Source organism: Trichoderma evansii (assembly GCF_050947405.1).
Source record: "Trichoderma evansii strain SZMC 28006 chromosome Unknown GGI43scaffold_34, whole genome shotgun sequence".
Lineage (NCBI taxonomy): Eukaryota > Fungi > Ascomycota > Sordariomycetes > Hypocreales > Hypocreaceae > Trichoderma > Trichoderma evansii.
The window spans coordinates 260-13924 of NW_028145172.1; the positions used below are offsets into that span (position 1 = coordinate 260).

Genomic DNA, 13665 nt, shown 5'->3' on the forward strand with positions numbered 1-13665 from the left:
AGCAAATTCGTTGAAAATCTTTCCAACCTCTTCTGAAGTCTGTTCCCTCATAGTTTAGTAGATATTTAACCTCCTTGCTGTTCAAAAGTGCCGCTATTTTATTATCTCCTGATAATATACTCTTGGCTTTTTTAGTCTCGCGGCCTTTCTTCAAAGCTTGATGGCCGTTTATTCGTTGGGTTTCGCGTCTCTTCGCTAACGCTTGGTGACCATTTGCGCGGCGCGTTTGGAGGCCATTCACTAAATTTGGATGACCTTTTTTTTGTTGCGTTTCACGGCCCTTCACTAACGATTTCCAGCCATTCAAGCGACGGTTTTCAAGGCTCTTCCGTAAACCTGGATGGTCGTTCAGTCGCTGGGTTTCGTGGCCCTTTTTTAAAGCTTGATGCCCGTTTATTCTTTGAGTTTCTCGGTTCTTCTCTAAAACTTCAAGTTTCTTGGCGCTTCATGTATTGCTTACTTTGTTTATTATTAATGTTGTTGTATAGAAATGGGCAGCTGATAGAATTGGAATAGATGCTAAAGTTGCTGTAAGGTTCCAGATGAAGTCTGTGTAAATAGCTTCTTGTATTATACCGTCGTAAAGAAACCGGCTACTATGAGGAACGTAAAAAATCGCATGCGTCAGTTTTCCAGTTGTCATATCGTACGCCAAGTATAAAGCGGTTCTTTCGCTGAAAATTCTAAATTTGAACCGAAGGTAAACTTTCTTCAACTTGAGGCCCGGGTCGTTTTTCAGTTGAAGAAGGAACGCCTTATAACAATTCTTTCCGACGAGAAGAATAATAAGAGAGGCTTTCATCATCTTGTAGTTGAACGTTACACTTAAACGAATCAACCTTTTCCAAACCTCGGGACCAAAATCTTTTTCCTACTTAGAATTCGTTGCGGTGTTTCGAAATGGAATCAATTCTGATGTTAGTACGTCTTTAGATGTGCCAATCTTCTTTATCTGGAATAATAAACTGCGTTTGGTGGGATCCTGTTACATGTCAGATGTAATCCTGAATATTTACACTGTAGTAGATATAGTAGATGTAGTAAATATAGTAGATATAGTAGAGAAATAAAAGAATATTAGGGACATTAGCCACTAGTGGGTCTCTGGATAATAGTTTCCTAAATATGTTTATTACAACACTACAATGGAGCAACTTACTATATGATGAGGTCTCGGATATCTTGCACGGTTTCAGGTGCCGCGCTTGAATGTTATATTAACAGGTCTGTCCAATTAACATCCGGTGAAGTAAAAGATCCTCTGATAAGGCTTGCTTCTTCAGCTCTGTGAGTATTTCCTCGCTCAAGGTCTTGTCTGAGGGTGTGAGAAAATATCAACGGCAGAATCGTCTTCAATATCTGACTCAACTCCACATTCCAGCGCATACTCTTCGTTACTCCCAGGACTGACTGCGCTTATGCTAGTGTCGCAAGGGTGTGTAATTGGCAGAGAATCCGAATGCTCTGGTGTATCTGACGGATTTAATCGAGAGCTTCGACGAATGTGGAGTATCAGAGGAGAAGCGGATGATGCCGGGCTGTTTACAGTTTCATCAGGAGATATGAGGCTTAATATAGGGGGGCAATGGCGTTTTCTGGTCGGAGAAACTAAAAGACTGTTCCCTTCTTCGACTTCGGTTGGGTTCAGGCGCAAACTGCGCCGGCGTTTTTGGGTAGATGGTGGAGGAGGCGTTAGAGGCGGTGGTGTCGTTGCTGTCTGCTCAATAATGCCTTCCGTCCCCTTCGCACTTAGCCGGGCACTTCTTTGGGGGGCCATCTTGAACTAGGTACTGAACGATTTAACACGGTGATTCACTGGTACACTCGTGAATTGTATCGATTGAGTTCTTCTCAATCAATTTTCTCAAGATGTGGGAAATTCTCCCGCTTCTTCACTGGATATGGCAGGAACGACCAGGTGGCCACCAAGACTCTACTATGATACGTATCTCCATAGGTACATGTACCTAAATATTCCTTTAGTCTCTTGTAACTGTGAGACAGTCCTAAATTTTGCTACAACCGTGTACTTGATGCTAGAAATAACTGTCTAGTAGGGCATAAAGCAGCCCTATATCTGGATTTATCTACCCAGGTAATTACAAGTACATAGCTAGACGATTGAACCAGAGACGTATCATACGCGATATTAACACCTTTTATTTCCTAGCTGACTTAGTAGGCATATGTACTTGGGCCATCCATGTGCAACTGTCTGTTATACATGTTTATGTACCAGGTATTTGGCGATATCAGTTGCTTCATGATGACTGCTTTTCTCATGCGCTACCAGCCATTTAGCTAACGTTAATATTGGCGTTACCAGAGCTAAAATAACCCTCCACAGCAATAATCTGGTAGTCCAAAGTGCCCAGAGTCAGGCCCAGGTTGCGCCATGCGTTGAAGTGGTTCGCAACGTTGACCGAGCCGCTAGAGCGGTGGGTGCGGCGGACCGACCAGTACTGGTAAAAAGTGGCGGTTCCGATGATGGAAGGCTGGTTGACTCGCTGCGTGCGGTAGATGTCGTAGACGCTGCCGTCAGATGTCACCTCACCAAGCTTGGTGGAGCCAGTGGATGGGTTGTAGGTTCCAAAGTTCTCAACGATGTAGTACTCGATAAGCGGGTTCTTGGACCATCCATAGACGGAGAGGTAGCTGTTGCCGTTGGGGTTGTAGCTGCCAGAGAAGTTGATGACTCTTGATTAACAGAGCGAGTGGCATTAGCTCTCTGACATGAATATGGCAGAGGGAAAAATCGGCGGTGGCATCTTGGAAAGTATGAGCTATTGCATGCTCGCTCGGATCACTTACCTGGTGCTGCTGCCGGGGTTCCATCCCTTGCCTCCGACAAAGTTGCCCGAGTTCGCCCAGTTGACGCTGAATGACCCGCCGGCACCGTTGGTGTATGTCACGCCAGCATGGCCGTCGTTCCAGTATGAGTAGTAGTAGCCGTTATTGAAGCCAGTGCCGGGGCCAATTGTTTGGCGCTTCTCCACGTCCACGACGTCCACGTTTTCGGTGGGAGCGGACAAAACTCCAGTAACGGCGGCGAAGCCAGCGAGGAGAGATGTGAAGGAGACCATGATGTCGATGAGCTTCTTTGCCTTGATGTGGCAGACTATCTGAATACGAGCTGTCTGATCGTTAATTCACTTGAATACTCTAGATCTGGAGCGGGCTGGTATCGTCGTTATAAGTTAGTTCGCGGATAATTGCAGGAATGGCTCCCCCTTTTCGTACGGCTTCAGGATAGACTCCTTATTCATTTTACCCCGCCCATGGGCAATTTGCTTCTCATATTACGCCTTGTTCTAGGTTCTCTTATTCTGACGTGGTGATGCCTGATGATGGACTGCTGGTTAAACACAGCTTGCCACGACGTCTGGACAGAAATTCCTTAGCTCCGGCACATGTGAGAAACGGCATATTTTATTTACTGGTTAACGGCTAATGTGGTCTTGGCAGCTCAGGTATCGAAGTTGAAGCAAAGAATGAAAAGAGAATAAAAGGATAAAAGCATATCCAGTAGCGTGCAGCGATTTGATTAATATTTTGAGGCAGGGTCTGCTGCCCCTAATTTTGATATGTGGAGAGATATGATGGCGCAGTAAACCACAACAGGAAGCAGAATAAAGCATTCAGAATAGGCACTTTACAATTGCAATATTCTGGTAACAAATAGCGAATAACCCCATCTTTGCCGCAGGGTAAAAACAGGGTGACAATGTAGCAGCCATGGGCAGCCATGCAGTATTAGCAATATTAAACTGAGTAGATTACACATACTTAATCCATAACCTTCCAATTAACCATAAACTTCTCCAACACCCCTGCCCACAGCTGCATATACCCCAAAGTGTTTTGACAAGAAGAATTCCTCTCTATTAGCCTAGTGCCGAAGAAGCAGTCCGGGGATTAAAAAAACGGGACTCAAAGACACTGATTTGCGGGGTGAATGGCGGCTTGGCCTGCAGCGTGTCTAACGGCTAAATTGGATATGTATAGTCGGATTCGGGGAGAAGGCACAGCTACGTGTTGCTGACACGATGTTTCGATGGGATGCTTTCTGTTAGTAATGGTTTCAGAGCGTATATGCGAGTGTTGAATTATGATTAACGATTAATTGTTTTGCCTAAAGTCAAATGGAAGGGGGACGACGCAGTGGGAGCAGCCAGTTGTGCCGCTTTTGAAGTGGAAATAACCAGCCACCATTGCGAATAAAGATTCATCAAGAAGTTATGATGAACGGATGATATAGACTTACTAAATTTGAAGGAATATCTCTCGCGAGCAATGGCTATTCGGTCAATATAGGTACCTTCGGATTACCGCCACTACTGCTTCAATGCATCTGTTGACAAAGCAGTTAATACCGGAATGATCTACGCTACCAGCCGGTCTAAATAGAGAGGCTATAACATCTGAGATTTCAAGAGGAGGAGCTTGAAGAGATCAAATTGGCCGAATGTGAGATCCAGGCTGCCAGCGAAGCGTTGACTCAAAAGACCTTCAAAGCAGTTATGTAAGACTGATCTCGAGAAAATTTGACTGTGATCATTGGTTATATGAACGAAATGCCTGCTACCCTTCTTTGAAGAGTTTTCTTGAAACTTGAAACTGCAATTTTCTCTTGAAACGGAATGTCAGAGACCCCTTGAGTGGAAAATTACTTTGTAGCGGTGGCGAGATATCTATGTTTGTGATATATCATGGAACTAGTTCAACGCGACGAAAATAATATACATGCTACCAAGCTTTTTACTTTCTCTTCTTAGTAAAACAGCAAAGCAAAAGATGAAATGGGGGCTCTTGTATCGATATTTTGTTATTCTTCCACCCATCAGCTGCCACCGTGATTAAACAATACTACTTGCTACATCTCAACAATTTGTTCATAGTGTGAAATTCTGTCGGCTGCCAACATCACAAGTCCATAACCGCGTAATTGGTTTAGTGGTAAAATTCTCCGTTGCCATCCGCAACGTCGGGGAGCCCTGGGTTCGATTCCCAGATTACGCAGTCAATTTTTCTTTTTGGAGTTATCCTCATTATTTTTGGATTCCCTTTTTTTTTATTCTCTTTCCCGAGAGCTCTGGCTTGCGGCGCAAGCACCGTAATGTTTGTGGCTTCAGCGATCGTAACAATCCGAATAGGGTTGTCGTGCTTTTTTCTTCGCCACATTTCGAGCTTGCGATTTATGATCAACGTTCGGCTGTTGATAGCTGTACATAATTTCTACAAAATTAATAAACTTAAGAAAGACAAGCATGTAGTTATTCTCGGGAATAGGGAGATAGAAGATGCACTATTCATTAGGCGACGAGATTCTGGCGGTTTACATCTTTCCCTACCCCTATGTCAGAGACCATGTGCAGAACATTATTAAAACGAATGAAACATAGGTATGCCACCTGGACATGGCCGGTACCGTCTACAATACAAGGTACCCATTTCTTCCTAATAAATCGTATGTAATACAAGTAAGAGTACATCGAAAAGATACCCAATGAGTGACACACATACGCGCCGCGAAATTACACTATTATTCATCCCGATAGCCATTGTTTTCTCTAAAACTAGTGGTATTTCGCACATAGAATATTTTTTTTCTCTTAAGCCGTGGCAGCCTACTTGTTTTATGGCTACCGTCTCTCTCAGCTTATTCGTGGCGTTGTATGTCCTCCGGCAAGTCAGGTATCTCCGGCAAATCTCCTCTATTATCAAGAGGATCATATACTTCTTGGGTGAAGTCATCCAAGGGGTCTCATGGGTGGGATGGCTCCACCTCTGCTGTCATCAGGTTGGATATCTCTTCGACCTTGTCCCAGATCTTCTTCATGTCACTTTGAATCTTGGTATTTGCTTCTTGTCATTTCTTTCATTTGTTGGTTTAGTTGAGCAATACTTTGGTGGAACACCGGGTCCATCCCACGTTTTTCTTGATCTTCGATCTTCAATGATTTCTTTTATCATAACCAGATCTTTGATGATGGGATAGTCTGGGTTTTTCCTGGTCCATTTTATAAGGCGCTTCTAAACTGTATCGACGGGATGATCTGGTAGTAGTAGTAGAAGTAGTAGAAGCAGTGGAAGCAGTGGAAGCAGTGGAAGTAGTAGAAGTAGAAGAAGTACCTAGGTAGTATTTCGAAAACTAATGTTCAAATTCCCCGAACAGAAATCTGTAAAATTCAGGCGTGAAAAAAAATAAAAAAGCTCGCCAGCTGGTAGGAGAGCAACACGTGCGCGACGCGTAAAAGAGCGGTCACGCATTTTCTTTTCCTTCTTTCTATTCTTTTCTATTCTTTTTTTTTCTTGCTTTTCCTTTCTCTCTCTCCTTCACACCTATCCTCTCTTGACTTTGACAGGCAGCTGCGCTCACTTCACAGTTCAACTATATTCGCCAAACCTCCAATATAATCCTCTATAAACAAATAAACCTCATCTACCGCCTTGAGAATGCCACCAAAAGAGTTGCGCGCTAGAGCAAAGGAAGCCGCGGAGTCTCAAGAGCAGAATGAGCAGAACCAGGGAGAGAATACTGTTAACGAAACGGTTGGCTCTGGAACGCCCACAGAGAGCATATTGTACGTTGATAATGCTCTCGAATATACCACCAACAACTATTTGGGCATCATGTTGGAAATGCAGCAGTTTGAATCAGTTGGCTCAATTCTGAGAGAAGAAACACCTCCGCCTGGAATCAAAACGGAGATAAACCATACAATCACTCGGCAAGAGGCCATGGATCAGGTGGGCGAAATGATTCAAAAAATTCTTACAGGATCGAACAGTATACAGCTCAATAAAGAGCTCACTGCTGTCATTAACGAGAATATTATCGCCGTCTTGCCACAAGATGAGAAAATGGTATTGCAGATTTGGTCAAGTATGATAAAGAACACTGACATCAACGAATGGACCAAAAAGGCTGTCGGAGACAAGCTTGAGCACTCATGGACAGAGACTGTAATTCAGCCAGGACCAGCAATCTAGTCGCAGGACCCGGCAGACACGATCCTAGACGAACTGATCATGGTGTCCAACAAACCAGAGTGCACAACCGCAATGAAAGACAAGATTAGACGTTCGGTTGCGGCTCTACGGCACTATAACCGAAGAATGAAGCAAAAATATGAAGAATGGACACTTGTTGAAGGGGAAAAACAAGTCAAAAAATGTTGGACGATGTCGCTGAATCAAACCGCCTCCTCGCCGAATCAAACCGTACTCTTGAGAGAACCATGACAGCTCAGTTGAACGAGCTGAAACGATCCTGGGCCCAAGCATTCCAGAGTCAAGGCTCAACTCCTAACAATGCCATGGACACTGCCCCTCAGCAACCAGCCGCTGAATAAGCCGACATCTCAAGCCATTAAGCAAACGAGGAACAAAGAAAACGGCAATGAACACGGTTAAGTTGGGATACTTGCTTGGGACACTGGAAAGGAAGCGGAATTAGCGTTATAATTAAATTTAGAACTTACTGGCGAATATACTACTTACTATTGAAAGGAAAGGACAAGGGATCAAAACAATTCGGGATTGGGAAGATGATATTACTTTGGAGGAAGAATAAACGTAAAGGCTTGGAGCAATCGGGACGATTTCTATTTTATTTCTGATATGGGGGACTTGCGAAGGTATGGCTGAATAGGCTATACGTACTTCCCCTTTGCACTCTGCATACCTTAGTAAGTACGCACAGTTACTACTGCTAGAGTTTACTTTAGGAAATTGAGCACCCCAGTTTCGTCATCCAACGTCCCAGACCAATGACGCAGTAGAGACAGTAGATGTCTAACAGTAGAGACAGTAGAGACAGTAGAGGCAGTAGAGGTACCTAGTAGTAGATTAAACTAACTGTACATTCGACGGCCGGGGTGCTGGATAACAATTCCCTTTACTTTGGCTAAAAGAATCATGGCTTTTCTATATGTACCCTTCTGACTTTTCCAACCTTCTAGCCCTACCAAACGGTACATACTACGCCTCTTGATAACGTCAATACTTGCGCTTAGCAAGCTGGACCTGCTGGGTACCTGCAGCTCTACCCGCCAAAGCGCTGCCACGTCCGCTACACCCGCTGTAGTGGCGCAGGTATCCCCGGCGTGCCTCTAGCTTACATGTAGCTGCGGGACATAGATGGCCCGACCAAGCTTCGCGATCAGGTCCAGGCATCCGTCACCAGACCACGCCTCGCGCCAAACTCTGTCGCAGAACCGACGTCCCAACAACATCATCAGGCGCAAAAGAAGCTGCGTCGCCGTCGTGCGCAGAAGCCGAAACAAGATTAAAGATCTGCCTCTGACTGAGTCTCGTACCTGCTGATTCGCCCGCCGTGCCTGTCGCTTGAGCCCTCCCTAGCGCATAAAATGGGTTGAAACTTATCCCCCGGCCCGGCCACTCATTGTTTTTCCCAGCCTTTTTCTCTCTCGCATATCTAATCGAAGCTCACCTTGTTTGCGCTCGTCTCTCTCTTCTCTCTCTCCTCCTCCTCGCCTCCTCCATCCGCACTTGAATTACGCGTCGCCATCGCAGCGCACAGCTGCCAGACGGGCTCGGAAACGCACGCCTTAGCGAGCACAAGCGAGTCAGCCAGCAGCACCCACTTGGGCGACCTGGCAGGGTTGCCGACAGAGCAGACGGCCAGTAAGTCCACAGCGCTCCAGCGACCCCCCAGTCTTGCAGTAGTGTCGTTCATATCAAGTTGGCTCGTTCTCCTGCATCTGTGCTGTTCTCCCCCAATCTGTCCAATCCAGTTGATCCTTTTTGCCTTGTCTTGTCTTTTTCTTTGTCTTTTTAGCCCGGCATAGCATCTCTTCTGTCGCTTGTTCTCTCCTTCATTGTCTTTGCTCTGGCGTGCTTTTCTCTTCCAATTCTTGGGTCTTTGGCTCGCAAGGCTGGGGCCGGTCGGCGAAAACCGCGCGGTGCCCACCCAGAGAGTTGACCACGATGGCTAATCGTAAAGCGCATCAGCGCGAAGTCAGTAACCTCCACGAAGATCTCGGCCCGTACTACAACCAGCCCGGCCGACGTGACATGTCGCAACGAAACCGCAGCGGCCGCGGCTCGAACCGCAACAACGGCGGAGCACATGGCGAGGAAGCCACGATATGGGAGTCGGCTAAAAACTCTTTCCAGGATCTCATCAACGGGATCAACGCCGACAACGACAACCTGGACCAGCTGGTGGGCCTGGACAAGCAGGCCGGCACAATGGATTCCGACAGCGTGCCCACGGACATGATGAAGCAGATGGAACATCTCTGCCGGTCCGGCGTCAAGTTCTCCGAGAACAACATCACCGCCGCCAAGAACCTCATGGAGCAGCTGAAGCTGGTGCGTGCCGTTGTGGTTGCAAAGGAGCAAGCCGAGGCCGCAACCTCTGGCCCATCCAAGAGGTCCACCACAAGGGACAGCGCTGCGGCGGCCTCGCTCTACGACTTCGACGGTGCTGGCGACTCTCCCGTGCCCAGCCCAATGGCGAGTGCTTCCCGAAAGCACGGTGATCGGAGCAGCAATCGTGATGGGGACAGCATCCCACCCAAGGCAGACAGCGTCGAGCCGCCTGGGTCCACGAGCGGAGCTCCTGGCTCTCTGAACAAGTCCAAGATTCTCTTCTCAAAGGGCGATGAGGTGGCCTTCAAGCCCAAGGCCGTCAACGGCGAACAGACGTCTGACTGGATACTAGGCGAAGTTGCGCAGGTCCTCGGCGAAGGAAAGAGCCGGCGGTACAAGGTCATCGACATTGAGCCGGATGACCAAAGCAAAACAAAAGAATACCGATCCAGTGCCAGCAGCATGATTCCCATTACAGCGGAAAGCCAGTCCACCACCCTCAAAGATTACGAAGCCGGCCATATCGTCCTCGCCCTCTATCCCCAGACGACGACGTTTTACAAAGCCGAGGTTCACAGCATGGCGTCCAATGGCAAGGTCGACCTCAAATTCGAAGGGGAAAACGATTCCACCACCCTACAACAGGTAGAGCGACGATATGTTATCGAATATCGCCCTTAGGCCTACATGTATATTCTTATGTTGATGCCCCTCCAATTGGGATTTAGTTTATTATCATGCCGAATACGTGCTCACGGAGTTTTTTTGGACAGGAGCGGAGGTTATTTTTTTTGCTTTAACCAGACAGTAGAGCGGCAACGGTTTTTACGGTGTTACGGAGATATCAAAAGGGAAGGGGAAAAGCCGAGTTCTTTGGAATGAACTAGAGCTGGTAAAATGCGGAGTTTTTGGAGCACCCAGTGGTTGATTATCTTTTTGCAATTTTTTCTAGCTTACAGTGAAGATCTATCAATATCACTAACTTGCTAATTATATTTCCTGCTCTTTTCAAAATCCACGCGACTACCTTGCCGCGTATGAGACCAAACGGCTTTTACAATCTCATCTTTACTGAATCTGCTTGATATACTGGGGACCCTGGCCACCAAATACACTGTTGCTGATTGTGCCGTGGAAGTTGGTGTCGAGCGAGCCATCCGCGGCGTTGCGAGAAATGGCTGCCACACCGAGAGCACCGTCTTGGTTGGTTACAAACAGGGAGCTTCCATCATTGCTAATGCTAAACATTCTAGGTCCAGTGCCGCCGGAGGATACAGAGTTGATCCAAAGGAGCTGCACATTGTCGGCACCGTTATCAATGAGCTTGATATGGGCAATGTTGTCGGTGGCCTGGCCGGTTAGACGGTTGGATAGATACAGGTCCTTGTTGTCAGGGGAGAGGACAAGCTCGCCGGCACCCGCACCCGCTGGCTTCTGGCTGTTGGGGCCAAAAGTGTTGAGCACCTGTGTGGTGGTGAGCTCAATACCCTTGCCGTTGTCGGTGTAGTCGAGCTTGTACGAGATGACGACGTTGCCCATCTCGCAGAGCAAGAAGTAGTGAGTGGCCTTGGCAGCGCCGAAAGGGTAAAAGACGCCATGACGGGGGCCAGAGCCAGCGGGCACGACATTCATGCGGTTGACGATATTGAAGGCATCGTTCTGGGAGTCTATGACGAGGATAGAGTCGGTGCCGAGGTCGTTGGCAAAGAAGTAGCGGCCGGTGGGATCGTTGACGGTCTGGTGCGGGTGAGGCGCATCTTGGCGATCGGGATCAGGGCCCAGCGGGCCGGGGGACGAGATGCTCTTGATGAGAGACAGTCCGCCGTTTTCAATGTTCCAGACGTCAATCTTGCCAGAGCCGTAGCCGGCACCAAGCATGCGAGTTCCAGCCTTGTTGGTCTCGAGATGGACGACGCCGCCAGAGCCTTGCTTATTGGTCACCTGCTTGATGGTGTTGCCGTTGACATCAATGTTGTAGAGGTAAGTGTTTGAGGCGATATCGTTGACGGCGTACAAGCTGTTGGGCTTGACAAAGGCGAGCCAAGAGGGGTCGGTGTTTTTGAAGGAGGAGTTGACGGTTGTTGTGAACTTGGAACCATCGTAGTTGGCGAGATAGATGTGGCCAGAGTTTGCGTAGACAACTTTAGTGGATGAGGCTGCCTCGGCGGTGGGAGCCGCAAGGGCCGGAGAGGCGACGAGGGCCGCGGAGAGGGTTGAGATTCTCATCTTGATGTTTGTCTTTTAGGCAACACGATTACAACTGAGAGAGAAGTTATGAATCACTGAATGGATTAAGGGTTTGGATTTGGATCAACGTTGGGAATCAGAGGATTTATAGGAGAACTAGATCTACGAGCTGGACATGTCCTGTCAATGTGACGTTTGGAACCTGCCATCTCTGGCTTGGTAGCCTCGTCTTCTTTTACCGCCTATTGGTGCCAAGACGTTTCAAGAGAGCCATCCACGGCTTCGGTACGAGACTTGCGAAGCTGACAGCATCGATCTGCATGAAGTGGCACGCCTCAGCCGTCGAAAAGGGCTGTCATCGACGTGTCGTCGCTCGGCACTACTCCTGACCTGAGATCGTGAAGAGGGCTTTTACGATGTGGGCCACGAGGCAGAGTTGCCGGATGGGGCAGGTGAAGGAGTAGAGCCGAGTTTAAAAAATAAGCTTGAGTGGGATATACAATGTGTGTGTGTTGGATATATTTTTGATTAGTATTGATGCTGGACGGAGTTTTTGTCACCTATTTTGTTGTGCTTACTCATGGGGTTGAAGAGGCTTGAGTTGTGAACTGCGTATTTAGGGTAGGTGAGTAGGTAAGGGGAGTAAGCTATGCGGCGTATGAATTAGGTAAGTAGTATTATATGTATGGAGCGAAAAGTCTCTCAGGGTTTATTTATTAAGGTTTTATTGCTTGTTAAGCTTGAATGGCTTATTTCATCATTTCTTTTATTTTTAGTAGTACTTGTCAATTGGAGAAACTGTGTTGTGGATGATTCTATCTTGATTCTTATTCTACGCTGAATTTGAGTTGAAGCTACCCATACGGAACTGCTACTACTAATAGTAATTCGACTAAAATACTCACAGACCAACCAATGGATCTAATTGATGCTAATAATGGACGGATTTGGCTGCGGTGGAGCCCTCCGAAGATTGTGCTTTTGCCATCAACTGCGATGCAGCAACGCACAGGCCGTGTAGAATTTGATGCCATCAATTGCGAGAACAAACAAAGAAAAAAGGCACAGTCACAGGCACAAGGCACAGGCACAGGCCCAGGTACAGATACTTTGTGGCTTAAACAGCGAAGGTGCGGAGATTATCAGGCGGCAACCCCTGAAAATGACTGCACCTGCTCCACAGCCGCCATTGGCCACCCATCCCTAGCGGCGGGGGATGGGCAATACAAGGTTTAGGGGAACTAGAGGCGCCTGGCTACTGCAGAGCTCACATAACTGTCGGTGCTCTCCAGGTGTCCGTCCTGTAGGGGCTATTTTGGTGCTCATTACCTAGTACCTAGGCGCTCCCTGTGGCAGATTGCTGCTGGGCCAGACAAGTATCGGTACCGCCGCTAGACGCAGCAACCCGGCTCGAGACCCGCCAAAGGGCACCAAATTGCGCTGCGCTGCGCTCCAATTTTGCATGCGGCGGCGCTGCATGAAGCACTTACATTTGCAAAAATGGAGGCAATGATTCAATGCCTGTGGCCCCATCGCCCGGGCCAGGGCCCTCTAAATTACCACCTGCTAGCTGCGCTGCGTCCCCCGATGCGATTCAGAACTCGATTAATCAATCGCAAATTAGCGAGAAAAAAGAGGACACCTAATTCCCCTAGTTGGGGAGCTGTGCTGTAGCTTGTGCCTCTCGTGCCTGGACTAGCACCTACAGGTACCTATCAATGGCATGTACCCGTACCTGATGCCTCCGCACTCGTTTTAGTTTTAGCAGCATCTGACCATCCCATCCACACGTGCCGCGTCGCATTGGCATCGCATCTTTCGTCCCTCCTTTGCTAGAAGCTAGAAACCATCTCCAAAATTTGATTCGAGCTCCTCGTGGCATCGCGAATCACCCCACTCTCTCTCTATTTCTCCTCGCTCTCTCTAATCCCATTGTTTATTTCCATTCTTCCATTCTTCCTCGTTTCTTCTCCTGTCGCAGCTTTGTGCCCTCGGGATCCTATTAACGCCGCCATATTCAACCCCCCGTTTTCTTCTAATATTCACGTTCCTTTGGTGGCTCGCGCGCGTGTTGCCTCGCCCTCATACGTTTTGACTATAATTCTCGTCTCTTCCAGTCGTTGGTAGTCGAGAATCGCT

The 13665-nt window shown here is 47.6% G+C and overlaps 5 protein-coding genes and 1 non-coding gene across 6 annotated transcripts; 4 read left to right on the forward strand and 2 right to left on the reverse strand.

The window, feature by feature from the left end:
- Window positions 1–2297: 2297 nt before the first annotated feature.
- GGI43DRAFT_426259 (glycosyl hydrolases family 11-domain-containing protein) lies at window positions 2298–3083 on the reverse strand (the record flags this gene model as incomplete). Its single annotated transcript, XM_083208619.1, has 2 exons — window positions 2298–2697; window positions 2812–3083. 2 exons carry the CDS (start codon window positions 3081–3083, stop codon window positions 2298–2300), a joined length of 672 nt encoding a protein of 223 aa, XP_083055503.1.
- Window positions 3084–4939: 1856 nt separating this feature from the next.
- Window positions 4940–5019, forward strand: GGI43DRAFT_t209. Its single transcript has one exon. It is a non-coding gene; the product is annotated as a tRNA-Gly (tRNA).
- A 450-nt stretch (window positions 5020–5469) lies between these two features.
- On the forward strand, window positions 5470–6227 carry GGI43DRAFT_274014 (uncharacterized protein). Its single transcript, XM_083201127.1, has one exon. It carries the CDS (start codon window positions 5507–5509, stop codon window positions 5996–5998), a length of 492 nt encoding a protein of 163 aa, XP_083055504.1. The 5' UTR covers window positions 5470–5506; the 3' UTR covers window positions 5999–6227.
- GGI43DRAFT_274017 (uncharacterized protein) lies at window positions 6228–7084 on the forward strand. Its single transcript, XM_083201128.1, has one exon. It carries the CDS (start codon window positions 6457–6459, stop codon window positions 6991–6993), a length of 537 nt encoding a protein of 178 aa, XP_083055505.1. The 5' UTR covers window positions 6228–6456; the 3' UTR covers window positions 6994–7084.
- Window positions 7085–8826: 1742 nt separating this feature from the next.
- Window positions 8827–10213, forward strand: GGI43DRAFT_274009 (SGF29 tudor-like domain-containing protein). Its single transcript, XM_083201126.1, has one exon. It carries the CDS (start codon window positions 8953–8955, stop codon window positions 10018–10020), a length of 1068 nt encoding a protein of 355 aa, XP_083055506.1. The 5' UTR covers window positions 8827–8952; the 3' UTR covers window positions 10021–10213.
- GGI43DRAFT_274008 (Lactonase, 7-bladed beta-propeller domain-containing protein) lies at window positions 10214–11888 on the reverse strand. Its single transcript, XM_083201125.1, has one exon. It carries the CDS (start codon window positions 11563–11565, stop codon window positions 10408–10410), a length of 1158 nt encoding a protein of 385 aa, XP_083055507.1. The 5' UTR covers window positions 11566–11888; the 3' UTR covers window positions 10214–10407.
- Between the last annotated feature and the right edge of the window lie 1777 nt (window positions 11889–13665).

Coding starts and splice junctions, on each gene's coding strand:
- GGI43DRAFT_274014 (XM_083201127.1), top strand. CDS start 5,507: ATGAGTGACACACATACGCGCCGCGAAATTACACTATTATTCATCCCG.
- GGI43DRAFT_274017 (XM_083201128.1), top strand. CDS start 6,457: ATGCCACCAAAAGAGTTGCGCGCTAGAGCAAAGGAAGCCGCGGAGTCT.
- GGI43DRAFT_274009 (XM_083201126.1), top strand. CDS start 8,953: ATGGCTAATCGTAAAGCGCATCAGCGCGAAGTCAGTAACCTCCACGAA.
- GGI43DRAFT_274008 (XM_083201125.1), bottom strand. CDS start 11,565: ATGAGAATCTCAACCCTCTCCGCGGCCCTCGTCGCCTCTCCGGCCCTT.